Source organism: Rosa chinensis, chromosome 5, assembly GCF_002994745.2.
Source record: "Rosa chinensis cultivar Old Blush chromosome 5, RchiOBHm-V2, whole genome shotgun sequence".
In the NCBI taxonomy this organism is placed as follows: domain Eukaryota; kingdom Viridiplantae; phylum Streptophyta; class Magnoliopsida; order Rosales; family Rosaceae; genus Rosa; species Rosa chinensis.
Window position 1 is genome coordinate 77214887 of NC_037092.1, and position 21139 is coordinate 77236025.

Consider the following 21139-nt stretch of genomic DNA (forward strand, 5'->3'; position numbering starts at 1 on the left):
ACCAACAAAAAACAGTGCTGCTACCGTAGGCCAAATTCTGTAGGCCAAAATCAAATATCATTACATCTAACGGCTTAGAATATATTTCCGAGGCCAAATTCTCTAGCTTTGGAGGTTTAAAATCCTTACTTAGTTCTGTAAAAAAAAAAAATTAAAGAAGGTAAAATGGATTTCCAGTTGATAGAGGAATGAATTTACGAATAAAATTTTCGAGCCAAATATGGTAGCAGACAAGTTAGCACCTTTAACTATGCTCCGATGCAGTTAATAATTCTCTTTATATCTTGCCAAGGTGCTTGCTCCCACAGTCCACTTCTTGATAATTCCCACCAAAATGAGGGCCTGGTTTGGTATTTCGACCAGTTTCATGATGAGCTCATGACTTAGCTAATCAACAGTAGCCTAGTTAGGTGGCTTCATCAATGCCATGATGGCTATCCCAGTATCAATAAGATGGCCATGACATCAAAACCCTGAAAGCTTCAGCAAACCTTCAACCTTCACTGGTATATATCAGAAATGGGAACGGTGAAGCTCGAGCCAATCGCTCCTTGCCACCTGGTGGCGCTGCCGTACCCCGGCCGAGGCCACATCAACCCCATGATGAACCTCTGCAAGCTTCTCGCTTCTAAAAAACACGACCTCCTCATCACCTTCGTCGTCACCGAAGAGTGGCACGGCTTCATCGGAGCCGACCCGAAACCTGACAACATCCGGTTCGCCATGGTGCCCAACGTCATACCCTCCGAACTCGGCCGGGCCAAGGACTTTCCGGGATTCGTGGAGGCCGTGTGCACCAAGCTGCAAGAGCCGTTCGAGCTGCTTCTGGACCGGCTCGAGCCGGAGGTAAGCTTTATAGTTGCGGATCCATTTGTGGTTTGGGCAGTGAGGGTTGGGAATAAGAGGAATATTGCGGTGGCTTCGCTTTGGCCGATGTCGGCGTCTGTGTTCTCGACGTTACACCACTTCGAGCTGCTCAAAGAAAATGGCCACTTCCCTGCTGATGTGTCAGGTACTAAATTAGTGAAAGTAATCGCATGGAATTCTGTGAAAAAAATTTGGTTATGCTGAGTATCTTGACTTGGTGCTTTTTTTTATTATTCTATTTTATTTTTTATTTTTTTAAGAAGAAAATACAATATGACAAAGGAAACATCAGCCCAAACTTCTTTTATAAAAGAGAAACAAAATATAATTGAAAAAAGAAACAAAACAGATGCAGCAAGGATGCACCATAGACCAATGAAGATATGTGATGTACTAAACCCAGACACTAGAAATAGCCATGAGAAACAAACCAACCGTAGAATTGACTCTTGGAGACACCAATTAAAACTTGCCCATTACAAGTAGTAAAAGGGTTGGAAAACAAGTCTAAATCACAGTTTTATAGAATATTAACGTATTGGCAGTAAATGAAAGATAAACCAACTCTCAATAGTAACAGGCCAATTCCCTAACTCGAGATTAGGCTATATTAGTACATGTAGTCGGTCTATCTCTGTATTGAACAGTGTACTTAATATATCAGTATATTAATCTATATATTGTAGACTAATTTTATGTGGTAACTAATTGGTGTGTCAATGACATATCAACTGGAACATATAGTTATTTCAAGTTGAAAAAAGTGATACACTTATTTACAAATTGGGATTGTATCAATTGAGGTTTACATGATTCACTTTCAGAACAAGAAAATAAAACTTATATAGATAATTATTGCATTCTATGACCTATTTGAAAAATTAAGATGTATCATGGTTATCTTATCAATTTAGGAGCTTTCTCTCCTCTCATTGTAACAATTGATTTCATTAATAAAGTTTGTCACACTTCATCAATTGAAAAAAAAAAATTGGAAACTCGAGATTTAGATTTTTTTAAATTTTTCTTCATATATCATCAATTGTAATCGACAGTATCGGTTTCTTTCATCTCAAAATTTAGTCTAAACTAATTAAGATTATCTATATATGAAATGTTTAGATTGTAGCTAATAGTACATACATAACATCAAACTGGATGCAAATTTTGTATTCTTGATAGAGGTATCTGGTTAGACAAATATGTTTATATATCACGAGCCGGCCAAATTGCATGTGCTGCTAGGCTATCTTAAAGCCTTTCCTCATACCAATTGATTGTTACCGGAATTTTTCTTATGTTCCTCTGTGCCAAATGTGTATATATAGTCCGTGGAGATGAAGTAATAGATTACATCCCCGGAATCTCCACCACCCGCCTGGCAGATCTTCCCACTGTATTCTACGACGACGTTCAACAAGTCCTCAACAGAGCCCTTGAAGCTGTTTCCAGCACATACAAAGCACAATACCTCATATCAACTTCATTCTACGAGCTTGAGCCCCATGCCTTTGACACATTGAGAGCCAAACTGTCTTCGCCGGTCTACCCTATTGGCCCAAGCATCCCACACTTCGAGATTTCAAAAGGTGCTCATGACAATGACCTAAACTATCTGCACTGGCTAGACTCTCAACCTAAAAGTTCTGTCATGTATGTCTCACTGGGGAGCTTCTTGTCTGTTTCGAATGCCCAGATGGATGAAATCATTGCCGGGGTGAAAAACAGCGGTGTTAGGTTCTTGTGGGTGGCGCGTGGGGATGCTTCTAAGCTGAAAGATGGCGTTGGTGACATGGGTTTGGTGGTGCCTTGGTGTGACCAATTGGGGGTGTTGTGTCACTCTTCCATTGGAGGGTTTTGGTCGCATTGTGGTTGGAACTCAACTCAAGAAGCTGTTTATGCTGGTCTTCCTGTTCTTACTTTCCCTATATTTTTTGACCAAATCCCAAATGGGAAGCAAATTGTTGAGGATTGGAAGATCGGGTATAGGGTGAAGAAGAAGAAAGTTGGAGGTGGAGACATAGTGACCAGAGAGGAGATTGCAGAGCTTCTGCAGAGGTTTATGGATGTCGAAAGCAATGAGGGGAAGGAGGTTAGGAAAAGAGCAAAACAACTTCAAGAGACTTGTCAAGGAGCAATTGCAAAGGGTGGTTCTTCTGATTCCAACCTTGATGCTTTTATTAAGAATATTTCACGAGGTTATAGCCCTTAATTAAGCTCCTGATTGTTGTATTTCTTTCCTATTGCTAGCTCCATGTTTTCCGGCCATAAGGTTCAGTCTTAGATTGGACAACCTTGGTGGTGTTCTAAAGTGTCTTCATCCATTTCTTAATAGTAATGTTAAAATATGGAGTAACTTTCAAATTGTCTCCCTTTTCAAAAAACACTTTCAAATTGTCTCTATTATTAAGAAGCTGTATGGAATAATTAATGTGTATTCCGCTGAAAGATGTATTTCTCAATTTTGTGTACGTGGTTTGCTACTCACAATATACGTGATGTTTAATAAATTTGTGGTAAATAAATGTGATCGTCATATAATGGTTGTCTTTATTATGATTTCATACTGATAAAACAACATCAGTTAATTATGAATTGTGCATCTCCACTACAACAAAACTGGTCTTTTACGACACACAATGTGCGTCGTAAAAAACAACTTTACTGCACAAAGAAGCGTGTCGTAAAATACCATATTGTAAAAGACAAATTTCTCGTGGCACACAAAATGTGCGCTGTAAGGCCCCGTACCTTAACATCTCTATGAAGTACGTTTTTATTGGTTTTGACCGAGGAGTTGACTTTCTATTTTGTCTGTTACGTCGGTATATTCCTTGAGTACGTCGTAAGTTGCGAAAAATTTAGTTCGTGGACACGCAGTTTGTATCGATCGGAGTTTTTATGGGAAAGTTGAGATTTAAGTGTTGGAAGGTACTGTTCCTTATTAAAATGTTGGTTTTTTTTTTTAAGAAGGGGAATTAGTTAATTAAAAGGAGAGAGAGAGAGAGAGAATCGGACAGAGCCGACCTCCCGAACCCTCCTCCTTGCTTTTTCTTCTTCTCCCCGAACCGGACTCATTTTCCGGCGATTCACCTCAGCCGGACCTCGTTGGACTCGCCTCCGGCCACCGCAGCTTCCCCTCTTCATTCTCTTTCATCTCAGATATATGATTTTAGCTGGGTAGCTTTGATTTGAACGATTTTGGGGGAAGATTGCCGATCGGGTTTGAGAACCTCCGGCTAGGTTTTTGATTTCTGGCAGTCTCCGGCCGGAAATCCTTGTGATTTTGGTTCTCTGTGAAGAGTTGAACACTTTTCCAACCTCCTTGTAGCTTGATTTGGCCGGAGGAAGTGGTAGGGATGATGAACAGTGGCTGTCGGGTTTTTTTTCCGATTTTGGGTTGATTTCCGACCACCTCTGCTTAGTTTTAGCTGTTATTGCAGGTTTAAAGATTGTTGGGTTTGCTGTGGTGAAGTGTTTAGGCTTGTTAGGTTGGCCGGAGATGGGGTTTGGTGTGATGGCGCATGAAACCACGCACCGCCACTGGTGGTGGCGTGTTGAGTGGTTATCAGGCTAGTTAACTACTTTGTGAGGTGGTGTTGTTGTTGGAACCTTCGGTTGGCATTATTTTAGACTTGTGATTAATTGTTTGGTTGGTTGTTTTGATGTTATGGTTCACAAACTTCCGGGTTAATCCCTTGATAAATTGCTAATAGGCCTAGTACAGATTTAATCTACTTGGTTGAGAATTTGAAGTTGATATGGAGATTTTTAGAAAAGGAAATTATATTATTTTGGTGGATAATTGTGATTACGGATTTGAAATTTATTGTTTGAGAAGTTACAAGTGACTTTTGAAGGCTAAAAAGAAATTAGAGGATGTTGAGAATGTTAGGATTTCTGTTGTCGGATGTTAAATATCCAAATTGGAAGGATTCGAAATTGTAGAGGAATTGTTGAGTAACGAGTTACTTAAATTTTCAAGGGAATGAGTTTTAATTCTTTAATGATTTCCTTTGTGAGGTTAATTTTATCATGCCCAATTATTACAGGACGTACTGAGCCCTCGAGCGAGGAGGACACGGCCAGGCAGCAGGATTAGCTGCGGGACTCACTTGTGAGTGGATTTTTATTTTGTTTAAATAATGCATGCAGCATGGTATTAAGTTTTCAGTTGGTTTATTATTTGAGAAAATGTGACTTTGTGGAAAGTAAAGGATTTAAAAAGAAAGCAGTTGACAAGGAGGCCAGTTTTGGCGCATGCGTATCTTACCTAGTTGGCAGTCCCTTCTAGGTAATAGTCTGGTTGGCAGTCCCATCCGATGCGTCATCTGGTTGGCAGTCCCTTCCAGATGACATGAGGTAGTTAGTTGGCAGTCTCTTCTAACTACCTGTGGCTAGTTGGCAGTCTCATCTAACCACCGCCTCCTATTCCTGTTGGCAGTCCATTCCGATGCGTCATCTGGGTGGCAGTCCCTCCCAGATGGCATGAGATGCCTAGGAAGCAGTCCTTCCTAGTCATCAAATGAGTTTTCTTGGAAAAGGATTGAGTTGGAATTATTATAGAGTGTCGCTGCATGTTGGTTTTGTTGAAAAGAGAAATGGGGAAGCATTCTATTAATTGTTTCAGATTTTGTTTCAGTTTTGTCCACTCACTCTAACGGTTTTTAAATGTTTTCCCCTGAGCCCTTCGTTTTCAAATGCCCAGATTTCAGATTTGCCGAGATCGCGTCTAGGCTCTAGAGACTTTGGAATCAGCGCTTCCGTTTTGTCTGTAGGTTATTACTTAACCTACCTTGTATGATATCGGCTTAGTTATTAGTGTTGGTCTGATAACCCTTTTTAAATTTGGTGGATGTTTTTGTTCGAATTGATGTTTATTACGGAGGTTGTGATAAGATTTGAACTTTCTGAATGTAATATATATGCTTGGAATGTAAATATGGTATTGTGGGTTGAGTAGAAGTTAAAGTTTTAATCATGTCCAGGTTTGTGAACATTTTGGGTAGCCCATATTTAGAGGAGGTTCTGCCGATTTTTCGGTAGGATTTCACTTAACGTGGGCCCCGCAGGCTCGTATTCAGGATTACGGGATGTTTCTTGGGTCGGGTCGTGTCATGCGCCGTAAAAAACATTTTTTGCACATCATAAAACACTCGTTTGCGCGTCGTGAAAGATATTTTACAACTTTAATTGTGTGCCGTAAAAGACCATTTTGCGTGTCGTAAAAATTGTCTTCATTCAATCTTCTAATAGATAATACTTTCAATTAAACCCTTTCATTCAAGCATAGTAAACAAAAGTATGCATGTAGTAAATTAGATCAATTAAATAACTTCATATTACAAAATCATAGTATAATTAAACTGGTTTTCAAATATAGAACATGCTATCTAGATTAGAATTGTCTTCAAATTGATTACATGAGTACTTAAAGGGGCTGATTATAGCTTGATTTGATGCCACATGCCAACCATTTCCCATAAAGAAGTTGTGCATCATAGAGCCTACAAAGACAAGCAATGACAATTTAAGCATTAGTGAAGTCTGCCCTTCAATCATTCCAAATGAATAATCCATAGAAGTGAAAACAAATAACCCCAAAACAAATACCATACCAAAATTCGTGGCAGGATCTACTGCCATACTGCTAAAAGTCTAAGACCTCATAATCAAACAGAACTAGTAAGAACTACCAACACCTGAATCTTCCTCCCTTCATTTCAAAATGGGCAGGTCCCTCGTCTTCTCTACTAACTTTGCTCTGAGATTTAGGTCTCAAAGATTTGGACTTTCAATTATTAAACCAACATGGGTCTCAAAGATTCACTATTAAGAGCACAATGAGTCTGCATTGTCTTAGATACAACTTCATTACTCTCGGCAGAAGTGGATACAACTTCATTTCAAAATAACCTATCATATTTTAATTCCCCACGAACTAAAAAAGGAAAAAAAATCCACTGACCAAGACTCAGTCATCAATTTCATCAATCACACCACCAAATTCCAATCCCAAACAAACTAATGAATCAAACACTTCTACTGATATTTATGATTGATAAATATGATACAAGCACTTCTACTGTATTCATCTATTGTGCACCATTGCATTTCTAAACAAGGTCTAGAATTACTCTTTTCTTCTCACGCTCACGCTCACGCTCAAGTTCATTTTATGTTTAATCATATCATTGATCATCACATTGGTTTATTAGAGAGAGAGAGAGGGGTACAAAGATCTAGTTCCCAGTTAAAATACCATAAATAGACTACAGACTTACATGCCCTTTCTTTTCAACGTTCTCCAATGCCCTTGCTTGCTAAGCACTCTCCAATCTCTCGTTGACCATTTGCAAAAACAGAGGGAACCTGATCATTATATATTTAACTGTGAATCTCTGATAAAAGAAATATTTAAACAAACATAGCAACCTACATTTCATATAAAAATCCAGTCATAGCAATGAATAATAACCACGACCACAAACAGAGGCTCATAACAACCTTGGTTCAACAACCTGCAGCAATTCGGTAGCACAGGGAGGAATGGACCGAGCTTGTGATGCTCCCCGAGTAGCTCAGATAGATATCTGCACAGAAAATTAATAGATTCTATCATGCTGCTACGGCTTATTTCAATGTAACCAAAGATGACTATATCCAAATTCTTTTTGACTACCAAGAGGAACAATTAAGGCAGATGCCCAACTCCCACAACTAAGTCTAATAGTTCATTAATCTACCTTTACTCAACAATAGCCCACAAATCTATACAATCATTTCACCCAAAATCAAACAAACATATTATTGTGAAGAACATGGAAGAGCAAAAAAGAAAAAGAGGGGCTCGAGTAAATGACCAATTGATCAAAGTTGAGATCTACCAACTTGAAGGATACTTGAATAACGTCACCTAAAAACGATCCATCAAGCATCTAGGCATCCAATTGTTCAGACTAAACTAGGACCAAAACTATGAAACAACATCCCATGCATAATAAATTCATACAAATATTCGCAATCATCCCTGCAAGAGCATAATCACACAAGTGATTTAAGAGTAACACAAAACATACCAAAGGCATTGGGAATCTGGACGTCGAGCTCAGACATGAAAATTGCTTGATTCAGGCTTGCTAACTAGAATGCTCAGACATAGAACAAATTAGAAAACTGAGAAGCAAATTGAATCCACAACTAACAAACAAGAATCGCTAAGACTGAAATCGAATCCATATGAACAAATAAAAGCTAAGAAGCTGAGAAGCTAAGACTGAAAACAAATCCCAGTTAGAGGCTAATTGATAGTGTCATTACATTCTTGTTGTTTCTATATAAGAAAATTAAGCAAGTGCAAAGATATACATTCACTAAGATAAAACAAGTACAGCAATTAGTGTGATATTGAGCCAGTGCAGATAAATGACAAATTGAAATAATGGAATTGATCCAAAACATCAGCTCATCAAAAAAAAGAACATGTAATCTAAGAAGTTCTCACCACTCAATACACATCCATACCAAATAGAAGATCCTCTTCCCACTTGAACATCACCAACGATGGAGGCACTTGGGGCCACAAATGCATCCTTGTCAACAACAGGAGCTTTATCGAATACATTCATGAGAGTCCGATGCCTAGACACTGCACAAAAGAACATCATCACTACCATCTTTAATGCAAGGAAGAAGGCAAAACCAAAAAAAAAAAAAATCCTAAATGGCACAAATAAACTAGGAACAAGTTCTGCCTGGTAAAATCAGTGCATGTTATAAATTTATCATTCTCAGTCGTCTAGTTCCTCCTTCTTATGAATTAAGAAACATATAGCTCAATGGTCATCCAATCAAAAACACGCCACCACTTCACCACCGCAAGGAAGAAGACCTAATGGCTTCCAATACTCAAAAAGCCATTCCCAAATTTTCTATATTTCACGATAAAGTCCATCTACAATTTTTGACATTGAAACTATCTTCTATCACTTCTTCTGTAAATGCTAGATGGTAACGATCAAAGTACTATACTTCGGTAGATTATAATCCAATATTGAAGCACACTCCTACATTTAAGACATTATCAAATCTAAAGGATACACACTGGTCTAGCACAAACAGATAATCCAAAACGAAAAACGAATTGCAGAGATTGAAATCGAAACCCTAATAAAGGATACACACCGGTCGCGAGCATCGACAAGAAGAATCCATCGCACCTTGCAAAGCAAAAAAAATCACAATTCGAAATCAGAAACCTGGCACAGTTAACCTAGGCAGAGCAAGAAGAAAGGTACTGACCATTTGAAATCGACGCCTCTGATGGTCATGGAGGTCGAGCTATGCACGAATCACTGCGAGTGAGATACAAGATCCGACAATACTCATTTGAGGAAGGAAATGCTTGAATCGGACGTCGATCTTTTGCGGACGGAGAGAGGTCGCCGGAAAAAGAGAGAGGCGGTGAGGGAGTAAACAGTGAACCACCACTGAGTCGGCGAGTCGGAGTCTTTGGACTCTGACTCTGAGATGAAATCAATTAGATCTCGAGAGAGAGGGCTTTGCTTCGATATTCATCTGGAAAATACAAGCAGAGAACAAAAATGAGGAAAAATAATATTTTGAAAAAAAAAAAAATTAATACTTTATAACTCATTTACGACATGCTAAAAAAGCAAGTCGTAAAAAACTAATAAAATAACTCATTTACGACACACATATTGTGCACGCCGTTAATGAATAACTAAATTTACAACACACATAAGATGCACGCTGTGAATGACCTGAATAAAGACATTCCAACGGCACAAGATGTGTGCCGTAAATAACAGTCTTTTACGGCACACGTCAAATGTGAGCCGTAAAATGTGTGCTGTAAAAGACTGATTTTGCTTTAGTGCACGAACTTTATCATACAACGGTACAAAATCTATTTCTGTTGTGTGAATAATGAAGCAAATTGAAAACCTTTTTTTTAGGAAGATATTGGACAACTGATTTAAGAAGTTTATGTTGTGTAATGGAGAGGCCTAGAATGGAGGGAAATGAGTACATAATTCCCTCCAAGAACAAGCTCACCAAAATAGAATTTGAACTAAGCACACAATAGTTTTTTTTTACTTCTGTTGTCTGAGCATGGAAGCAAGTTGCACAGCGGAAAAGTTTTAGTTTGATGAAACCTATGTAGGCATGTACAGGCGGAAAATTTTCCCTCCCAGCCGGCTTTGTCATCATACACTCACACAACGATCACTTTTTTATCTGTTGTTGGAGAAACTTAAGACAAATTGAAGTCTCCCACCAAAAAACTTAATTGAAACCCGACAACCACTCTTATTACTCCTTTTCTTTTCCCCCAATTACATACTCCCCCCAAACCTGACAGTCACTCTTTCTCAACTCCTTCCAAAACAGCAAGCCACTATTACTCAAAACCAAATCCAAAACAGCCAGCAACCAAAGGGAAGATCTCTACTACGATTTTGATAACGATTTGGAAATCAAACCCGCTCTTACTCAAACCCTAGAAATCAAACCCATTTCTCTACTAAGAAGACCCTACTACGATTTGGATTTCGATACGAAGATCTTCAGGTTCTATTCGCATTCGCCTTGTTTCAGTTTTCTCTTGTTTTTCCAAATGAAAGAGTTAGTGATTGAGGGTTTGTTTTAGAGTTCGGTTCTGATGGTGGACTGAGGTTTACTCGTTCCTGCTTAATTTGGAATTTCTTTCCCCAAAAAGGTTTGTTCTTCTTCTTCTTCAGCTTTGGATAATTTAAGTGGATTTGTGCAGATTTCGGTCTGTCTTGACCGTCAACCACCGACGGTCGACGTTACTTCGCCTGATAATTTAAGTGTCTCTCTTTCTCGGACTATTACTTTGCTGCTCGACTTTAACAAGAGCTGATTTCAGGTGTGCTTTACTTCTCTGGTGAAATTTGGGCTTTTTTTTCAAGAATGTGGTTGATGTTGTTTGCTGGTTATATTGTTGATGTTGTTTTTTTGCAAGAACTATGAAAAATCTTGAGTGAAAGACTGGGTTTATATTAAAATTGGAATATGATTGTTCATGTTGTTTGCTGATTATATAAGATGGGGAATTCTATTGTTGCTTTTCTGTATTCCTTTGGTTAATGATGGTCGAAGCATGTATATGGTTGACTGAGCTTAGGTTGATTGGGTTCAATTGGGTTCAATTGAATTCATATGGTTCGATTTACGCTTGAGTTTAATTAAAATCACTTGAAATTGGTTGCTGCTAGGCAGATTGTTGATTGCTGGGTTTGGTCTTGGGTTATTGCTAAGTATTGTGGTTGTTTGTATTGTTATTATGGCTTGCATATATTGTTCTCTTTGTTTAAGTAAAACCCTAGTTTGTGTTTGGCCCAAACTCTAGATTACTTGACCTAGTGGTAATAGGGTTAAATTAGAAGGATCTAGATTCCTATTCAATGTATGATTACTTTCCTTGTATGATTGAGATTCTATGCATTGTAATCCTCTATATAAAGAGGCCCCTATTATCAATGAGAATACACAGTGATTTCCTCTCAATTTCAGTTTCTCTACAACACATTATCATCACGAAGCCCTAACCCTGAAACAAATAGCCAAACCCTGATTCAAGAAGCTAAAAACCTTGAATCCGAATACAAAACCTTGAAGCCTTTTCTGCCTCCACCTCACACATTAAGAACTCGATTCCAGGAATCCAGAACCGGCGGCGGCACCCCAAGAACAGGCTAGAAACCCACCGAACCGGCCACCGGAAGCTCCATACAACTCACAGCAAATATTCCACCGGTTCACCATCTTCCGGACCTCTAATTTCCACTAAATTTTGATAGCAGAAGCCCATTGATCTGAAGTTTCAGGAACCGGAAGAAAAAGTTCAAAAACTGGCCTAAAAATACGTGAACCGGCCACCTGAGCATCTGCGTCTTGAACCGGCAGAAAAGAAGAAGAGAAGAAAAGAAAGAAAAAAAAAAGGGGAAAGGAAAAGAAGCCCAAGGCAGAGGCCCACTGACGCAGGCCCACTGCCACGTCAGCAGCAGGACCCACTGCCACGTCAGCCCTCCGGTTAACGACTTTTCCAGCCACTTTTTCTGACCACTTTTTCCGGTCAAATTTTCCGGCGACCTATTTTGAGGTATTTTTTACTAAACGTTCCCCTTTTTTTAGAGTTTTTAAATTTAATTTCTCTTCTTTTTCGGGACTTGCAACCTCCCTTCTTCTACCCCCCTTTCTTTATCATAGGGGAGACCAAATTAAGCCGAACTGTGGGGGTTCGTGCTCACTCCAAGCTTGGAGCTTGTAGAGTTCTCCAAACTTAGAGTTTGTTGAGATAAAACGATCGACCGCAAACATCATTGTTTCAATCTAATCCAACCTCTCTTGGAATCGAATTTCTTGGAAGCGACTACGCTCATAAATTTTATTTGTTTTCGTGGTAGCCTTTTTCGCTTCGAAACTAACCCTAATTTCTTGTTCTCTTTCAAGATGAGTAACTTGAACAAATTGGACTTTGCTCCATTGGGAACAACTGGTTCTGAATATCACAGGTGGGTTCGTGATATCTGCCAGCATCTCAAGGCTGATGGAATCTTGGATACGATTCTCGAGCCTAGCCAGGATGTACTAACTGCTGAACAAGCTCAAGCTTTGGAAGCAAATAGAGCAGCCTTAGAGGCAAATAAGGCGAAAGCCATCATTCTAATGACTCGTCATATGGATAATTCGCTCCAGTACGAGTGTATGAATGAAGAAGACCCCAGAAGGCTGTGAGTCTCACTCGAAGATAGATTTGGCAACGTCCGTGACTCCCTGCTTTCTGACCTAGAAGTGAGATGGCATAGCCTCCGCTTCTGTGATTTGAAGTCAGTTCTTGACTACAACTCGGAAGCACTTCACATTAAATCCTTAATGGAATTCTATGGTAAAGAGATCACAAATGCGATGTTGATTGAGAAGACTATCTCTACTTTCCCCATCTCTGCATTGATGGTTGCTAAGAACTATCGAATCGATGTTACTGCAAGATGAATCACAAGGTTTCATGAGCTCATTGGAGCTATGAATGTCGCTGAAAAGCATGACAACATCCTTGTGAAGAACTATAATTCAAGATCCGTGGAAACAAAGCATATTCCGGAATCCAATTATAGTCGCGCCCCAAAGAGAGGGCGCCAAGAGTGAAACCCTAATCTTAGGAATACATTTGGATGTTCTGGTCCATATAATCGCTCTACTTGGGAAGCTAACGCCAAAATAGGCGAACACGGAACCGAAGAGGTAAACGTGGAAAGAGAGAGGGAGGCAACGCCTCTGGCCATGTTGGTGGCGCCACCAACACTAAGAGCCATCTAAATGACGCTTTCAAAGCGCCTCAATCAATGGAGTTTGAGCAAAGAGATGTATGTTCTCGATGTGGAGTGTCTGATCATTGGGCACACATTTGTAGAGCTCGTGAAGAAATCGTCACCGCCTACAAAGCATATTGTGAAGCAAGAGAAGCTCACTATATGGAACAAGAAGATCAAGAAGATGATCTAGAGTGAAGGGTTGAAGACTACAAATCTGGCTGGGATTAATAGATCGCCAATTATGTTTAAGTCTTTATTTTTCCAAGAGATGTAATAGGCTATTGCCATATATTTTTGTAGTAAATGCCAATGGTTTAGTTTTTCTTCAAAGTAGGCTCACTCAAAGTAAGTGTGATGTCTAGGAAGGTTATGAGATTAGTGGTACTTAAGTGAGCCTTGCTCCACCGACATCTCTCTACTCACCTGGTCACATTTATTTTGGAATTACCGAAAGAAGTTAGATGACTACCATTGTTTTGCATTAACTATCATTTTGGATTAGATTTTGTTTAGTCAAAGAGACAATGATGTAACTCCGTTGGCTTATGAATAAAATTTCAAATTCTTTATGACTCCATTTTGATTCTGAGCATATGACTTTTGTGACTATGATGGCTGGGCCATTAGTATTAATTCAAAGACATGGAATAGCCCAAGTTCCACTTGCCAAATGGCACCTTAATCACTGTCACAGAAACTCTCTACGCTCCTAAGACCAATCGCACCTATGAATAGCCAACGGATTCCATGCAAAAACTCATGTAGAGAATGGAAATGAGTTCCTTTGCAATACCTCTAATGATTGCGAACAAAGGCGCATCTTAGAGAAGTTTATGTGTCTCTCTAGTGGATTCTATGTCACTATTTGAGCTATTAATCCAATAAAGTTATGAGAGAAGATCTTTTGAATTTAGACACATATTGGTTTTGTCACGACAGGATAGATCATCCTAGTCATGATATGATGATCCGTCTACTAAAGACTTCACATGGACATCATTCCTTTCGAGCAAAACGAAGCATGAATCAAAAGTTGATTTCTGGACTAAGTGTCACTGATGCTGCTGCCTAGGGCACCGCCTCCGTCCACCACCAGCCTGGGGCTTGCACAGTCCCTATCCATGACACCATGGATAGCGTCCATCATGGTGATGGTGCCCCAGGTGATGCTGCAATCATCAACATGCTTCAAATAGCGTTTCAGACGCTTAGGCCTAACCAAAATACTCATTGGTTGCTTCTAAAGCCTCTCGCTTGTTTTACAAAGCCCGTTCCTTAGGGAAATTAGGACTAAGACCGTCCTATGCAAAGGAAATGAACATACTCATTCTGTTCTTACATAGAATCCATGGGGATTCTATGGATTGATTCAACCAACTTGCGGACGCTTAAATATTTCATGATGTTGGTTGACACGCAAACATGCTGATCACGTGTTGTGCCATTGTCCACCTATAAATGCTGCTTATGCTACACTCCTAGCACATATCATATGACAACGGGCTCACTCCCCGGATCATCCTATTCAGTCAATTGGATTTGACTATGCTAGAGAGTTTACATTGAAAGACTTTCGATGGATATTGCCATGGGACTGATGTTGGACATCACATTCCGATGTACACACCTAAATGGTCTTGTGGAAATGACTACGATGGTAGTCCGGACATTGGTAATGCGCACCAATCTCCTTATATCCGCTTGGGGTGATGTAATATTGCATGCAGCCATGCTAATTCGTCTACGACCCACCGCCACTCAATGTACCTCTGCGTTACAGCTAGTGACTGGGTACAAGTATCGTACTTACGCATATTTGAGTGAGCAATGTATGTGCCAATTGCGCCGCCACAATGCTCTATGATGGGTCCTTACAGACGAATGGGCAACTACGTTGGATTTGAGACTCCAACAATCGTCCGCCACTTAATGCCCTTGCAAGGCAATCTCATTACCGCTAGATTTGGGGGTTGTCACTTTGATGAGACAGTCTTCCCGTCGTTAGGGGGAGATAAGAACACGGATGTTCAGAAGGAACGACAGGAATTGTCGTGGCCTGTCCCCACTATGTCTCATCTCTATCCTTGTTAAAGTGACGAGATCACACAAATATGCTGCAAACAAGCCTGCAAGGAAAGACGTCCCTACCAGAGGACGTAGCACCACCCTACACAGAGGTAGACATGGCGCCAACGCCAAAGAGAGTGGCACTCTGGCGTTACAGGCCATGGCCCTAGCTAGGATGCATGGGAGGCCCGTAAGTTCGAAGGATGCTTTGGCACACTCCAATCCTTTGATCATCGACACTCAAAATCTGTCTCATGAGAATCTTCCGGGTTATGGTTATCGTTGGGGGACGCCTCAACGTCAGAATCTATTTTTGAGAATATAGAGCTCTATGAAAATTACACTAGTGTATATGAGACGTGGGATAGAAACTCCATCATGATTGATGATGTAATCGAGCATTTCGTTGCGCGTGAGTTTGTTGAGTCTGATGATATCGAACCACGCTTCATTGATGAATGAATGCCAACGTAGAGAAATCTGGCCTAAATGGAAAGATGCAATCTAGGTTAAGATGGATTCTCTAACGAAGAGGAAGGTTTTCGAGCTAGTGATGCCAACACCTCCTAACATAAAACCTATTGACTAATGGGTCTTCGTTAGAAAGCGTGATGAGAAAAAGATATGGCAATCTCGCCTTATGGTGCAAGGCTTATGACAAAACGCCCTGGAATCGACTACGATGAGACATATTCTCTCGTAATGGATGTCATTGCACTCCACTACCCTGTCAGTTTGGTAGTTTCCAAATAACTGAACATGCAGCTTTCAAATGTGATCACTACGTATCTCTATAGGGATCTAGATACGGAATATACATGAAGGTTCATGGTGAACTTCATTTACCCAAGTCAAGTGGCTCTAGACCACGGAGCGCGTTTACAAAGAGGTTGAAACGCTCGCTAAAATGACTACTTGATTGGGAGGGGATATGCCCATGCGTTTCCATAACAAGTTTCAGATTCCATCGCGGTTCATGTTGGACATGATCTTCATTAGAAGCCCTTAAAGAGTTAAGGGAAACCGCTGAACACTTCAAATCCGAGTTTGAGATGGAGGATTTTGGGAGAACACGATTATGTCTCGGTTTGGAACTTGAGCATCGTGTTGATAGATGCTTAGGCATTTTGAAAAGGTCAAACCTTCAAGTACCCTCATGATCGTTCTTAGTCTTGATCCTGAAAATGATCTTCTTCGTCTGAAGGATGATGACGAAGATGCGCTAGAGACAGAAGTGTCTTACTTGAGTACAATAAACTCATTATTGTACTTAGCTCAATGCACAGGATCAGACATCTCATTTGCAGTGAACTTGTTAGCTAAGGTATAGCTCTGCGCCAACGCAACGCCATTTTGATTGGTGTAAAAGACATCTTTCAGTACTTGAGATGTACGATTGATATAGGCTTGTTCTATCCATATAGAGAGATGATGGATTCGGACCCATCCCACACCAGAAAAGCCGCCAACACTGGCCTGCGTTCTCTATCCCCATCCCAAAACGATATAAGTGGTTTGGAAGGTTTTGCTGATGCTGGGTACCTCTCTGACCCACACAAAGGTCGCTCCCAAACTGGTTAAGTGTTCACCATGGGAAAAGACCGTGATATCTTAGAGGTCTACAAAACAGACCGTAGTCGCTATATCTTCGAACCATACAGAGATTATTGCTCTTCATGAAGTGTTCGTGAATGTTTATGGATTGGATCCATAATTACGCATGTTCGAACAAATTGTGGTTTGAAGTCTACCACAAGATGAGCCTACAAGCATTTAGGATAATGCTGTTCGTTTTGAACAAATGAAGCTAGGCCACATCAAAAGCGACAACACCAAGTATAATCAGCAACAACAGACTCTGCTCAAATACCAAAGTGAACTAGGTTCGATCTGAGGATAATGTGGCAGACTTGTTTACTAAGTCATTGCCCAAATCCACGTTCGAGAAACATGTGGCAAGAATTGGCTTGCGGAAATTATCTAAACTCTCATTATAGTAGTCATCAGGGGGAGACGCAGACATCAGTGGGAGATGTCTATATGTTCACCTCGAAACGTGAAGGGTGTGTTGTGCTCTTTTCCCCCTTCGACTGAGATTATTTTTGTCCCACTGGGTTTTTGTTACTCGGCAAGGTTTTTAACGAGGCAACGAGAGAAGCACCGCGTTTGGGCAACACAAGGGGGAGTGTTCAAGTAAAACCCTAGTTTGTGTTTGGCCTAAACTCTAGGTTACTTGACCTAGTGGTACTAGGGTTTAATTAGAAGGATCTAGATTCCTATTCAATGTACGATTACTTTCCTTGTATGATTGAGATTCTATGCATTGTAATCCTCTATATAAAGAGGCCTCTATTATCAATGAGAATACACAGCGATTTCCTCTCAATTTCAATTTCTCTACAACACTCTTTTATTTAATTTTTTTTTTTTGGGATTTGTTCTTCTATACTGAAGGTATATTGGATAAAACATAATCTTGGATTGGTAGCTGTTTCAGCCCATTGCACACCGAGATTCCCTGTTCTAGTACCTATCAGTTTAAAGTTAACAAAAAAAATTAATATTGTGTTTTCCTGTTTGTGTTCCTGTTGAGCAGATCATTCATTAAGTTTGTTGTCTTGTTTCATTTTCTGTTTGTGCATAGTATAGATGGATAGAACATGGATGGTTGCTGATAGGAGATCTGTCAATATAAGTTAGGGGTAATGGAGTTCTGTAAATTTGCCTTGGATAATGCTCAAGACCCTAACCACATTAGCTGTCCTTGCACTAATTGTGGAAATGTTGAATATTTTTCTGCTGGTGTAATTAAGGATCATTTGTTTGTGAATGGAATTCATGAGAGTTATGAGAAATGGACTGAGCATGGGGAGGCTATGGTGGAATTAGGAATAGCTAAAGATAGTAATGGCATGGAAACAGACTCAGATCAATCCGAATCTGTGGATGGTAATAAGGGCAGAATATGAAGTAGAAGTAGGTAGTGACGTAGAGCTGGAAAGTGAAGAGGATTAAGAGCTTTCAAATGAGTGTAACGACTTTAGAAACTTTGTTGATGATGGTAATAAACCTTTATATCCTGGTTGTGATAGTCATACAAAGTTGAATGTCCTCGTAAGGCTTTAGAACTTGAAAGCGAAGCACGGTATGAGTGATGTTGCTTACTATGATTGGCTGATTGCCTTCGCAGAGTTTCTTCCAGCATGTAATGAGATACCTGCCTCTGTGTATGAAGCGAAGAAGACCTTGAGTGCTCTAGGAATGGATTACACTAAAATTCATGCCTGCCCTAACGATTGTATTTTTTATAGAAAAGAGTATGCTGATGAAATTAAGTGTCCTACATGTGGTCTTTCAAGGTGGAAAGTAGGTAAAAACTCCAAAGAGAGGGAAGGTGTACCTGCAAAGGTACTATGGTACTTTCCCCCTATTCCTAGGTTTCGAAAAATGTTTCAATCAAGTGAAACATGTAAGAGTCTGATTTGACATGCTACGGACCGAAAACGTGATGGCTTGATGAGTCATCCGGCAGATGCAGCTTCGTGGAAGTTAGTAGATGATAAATTTCCAGACTTTGGTTATGACCCTGGAAACCTAAGACTTGCTTTGTGAGCAGATGGGTTCAATCCCCATAGTTCATTAAGTAGTAAGTATAATTGTTGGCCGGTAATTCTTGTGATCTACAATCTGCCTACATGGTTAATAATGAAGAGAAAACACATGATGCTATCATTATTGATATCCGGGCCAAAACAATCAGGAAATGACATCGATGTGTACTTGGCACCTTTGATAGACGACTTAAAGTTGTTGTGGGAAGGAGTTAGGGGAGTTTATGATGCAAGACTAAATGAATACTTTACTCTCAAAGGTGTACTATTCTGGACGATCAACGATTTTCCAGCTTACGGTAACCTTTCTGGGAGTATTGTAAAAGGGTATAATGCATGCCCTATTTGCCTTGAAAAAACAGAACCTACAAGGCTAGTTAATGGAGGGGAAATGGCCTACATTGGCCATTTGAGGTTTTTAGGAAGAAACCATCCCTATCGAAAGCAAAAGGCTGCTTTCAATAACTTCCCTGAGCATTCACCTCCTTCTGTGCCTTTGACTAGTGAATAAGTATTGGGTAGGGTAGAGCAAGAAGTTCGGAATTGGCCTTTTGGAAAGAAATATCCTCATCCTCCTTATAAAGGTGCGGATGATGAAACCAGGCCTTGTTGGAAGAAAAAGTCTATATTTTTTTAACATGAGTACTGGAAATTTCTACCTGTTCGGCACTGCCTCGATGTGATGCATATTGAGAAAAATGTATGTGATAGTCTAATAGGGACCTTGTTGAATATTCCGGGAAAAACAAAGGATGGGGTGAAAACTTGGTTAGATCTGGTGGAAATGGGTATTAGATTAGGATTGAGGCCTAATCTTGAAGGTCCCAAAAAGGAGCGCTTGCCATTGGCAAGCTGGAACCTAACAGTAGGTGAAAAAACATGTATGTGTAGGTCTTTTTTTAATATGAAGGTTCCTAAAGACTATTCCTCCAATATATCAAAACCTAGTTTCCATGGATGATTTAAGGCTTAGTGGACTTAAATCCCATGATTGTCATGCCTTAATGCAACAACTCCTCCCTGTTGCCATTCGAGGTGTGCTTGAAAAACCGGTGAGAATTGCCGTTATCAGGTTATGCATATTTTTTAATGAAATCTGCAGCAAGACTATTGATGTGTCAAGGCTGCCGAAAATCCAAAGTGAACTTGTTCGAACATTATGTGAGTTGGAAAAGTACTTTCCCCCATCCTTTTTTGACATAATAGTTCATCTAACAGTCCACTTAGTTAGAAAGGTGGAGTTATGTGGACCGGTTTGCTTTCGATGGATGTCACTATGCCAATAACCTCATCAGACGACAGACAAGTTGATTTATGTCGTCTGATATATTTTAACGACAGACAATGAAAAAACTGTTGTCTGAATATAACAACATACCATGGTAAGTTAGTTTTGAGAATTAGGTTTGTCTTGACACAACATTTATCTGTCGTCTAATCAAAGGAGATAAATTTGATTTCAGCTCATGTCGTACCTGTTTATTCTATTTTTTGTTCAGACGACATTTATCTGTCGTCTCATCAAAGGAGATAAATTGACCTTGAATTTTGTCTTGGCTTTTTTTTTTTTGGCACAACGTGAAGCGATATATGCAGAATTTTAAAGTTATTTCTCTGTCCCCGACAAATTTATCAAACTCGATCTAAACCTTTCCCAGCTTCTTCTTACACAACACTACCTTCTCTCACCCAAATTGAACCCAAGTTCGTGCCGCCAAATCGAAGTTCTCACCCAAATAAAAAATCCAACTGAATCAAAACCTAACCCTTCGATTCATACCCCTCTTCGAGAAAGAAAGGAAACCTTAATCTGCATCTGATCCAGACTTTGTTTCAAAACCTAACCCTCCAATTCATACCCCTCTTCGCGAAATCATCCAAACCTCATTGCTCATTTCATGGGTGTCAATCAGTAGTTCTTTATCTATGCTGGTAAGCCCTTAGATTCTGGGTTTTGGTTTTGGGGATTTAGGGCTTTAATAGGAAATTTCCTTTGAATCTTGATTTTTTTTTTTCTGGGTTATATTCGAATTGGGGATGGAAGGTTATCAAAGCAGATATAAGTGTTAGGGTTTTTTATTGAAGTCGAATTTGGTGTTAAACGTCTGTTTAGAAATTAGGATTGCTTGTGTTATATCAGTAAATATGCATAGAATCAACTTTGAATTGCAGTATTAGATTTGCACTTGTTCTTCCTCTTTTGCAACCTTTTCTTTATTACTATTAATTAGA

At 39.8% G+C, this 21139-nt stretch overlaps 2 protein-coding genes across 10 annotated transcripts; one reads left to right on the top strand and one right to left on the bottom strand.

Annotated features, from left to right (window-relative positions):
- Positions 1 to 354: 354 nt before the first annotated feature.
- LOC112165759 (UDP-glycosyltransferase 87A1) lies at positions 355 to 3338 on the top strand. Its single transcript, XM_024302397.2, has 2 exons — positions 355 to 1012; positions 2196 to 3338. The coding sequence occupies exons 1-2, from the start codon at positions 520 to 522 to the stop codon at positions 3077 to 3079; spliced, it is 1377 nt and encodes a 458-aa protein (XP_024158165.1). The 5' UTR covers positions 355 to 519; the 3' UTR covers positions 3080 to 3338.
- A 2788-nt stretch (positions 3339 to 6126) lies between these two features.
- LOC112165760 (gamma carbonic anhydrase 1, mitochondrial) lies at positions 6127 to 9478 on the bottom strand. 9 transcript variants are annotated; one of them, XR_005810635.1, is made up of 7 exons: positions 9169 to 9478; positions 9052 to 9086; positions 8392 to 8515; positions 7947 to 8010; positions 7375 to 7460; positions 7152 to 7239; positions 6127 to 6374 (listed from the first exon to the last, which is right to left on the bottom strand). XR_005810635.1 is itself a non-coding variant. In XM_024302398.2 (6 exons), the coding sequence occupies exons 1-6, from the start codon at positions 9195 to 9197 to the stop codon at positions 6299 to 6301; spliced, it is 444 nt and encodes a 147-aa protein (XP_024158166.1). In that variant the 5' UTR covers positions 9198 to 9478; the 3' UTR covers positions 6127 to 6298. The 9 variants fall into 9 exon arrangements, 2 of the variants coding, with proteins under 2 accessions (XP_024158166.1, XP_024158168.1); XR_002922963.2 differs by having other exon boundaries at positions 7152 to 7208; positions 8372 to 8515; XR_002922960.2 differs by having other exon boundaries at positions 8372 to 8515.
- Between the last annotated feature and the right edge of the window lie 11661 nt (positions 9479 to 21139).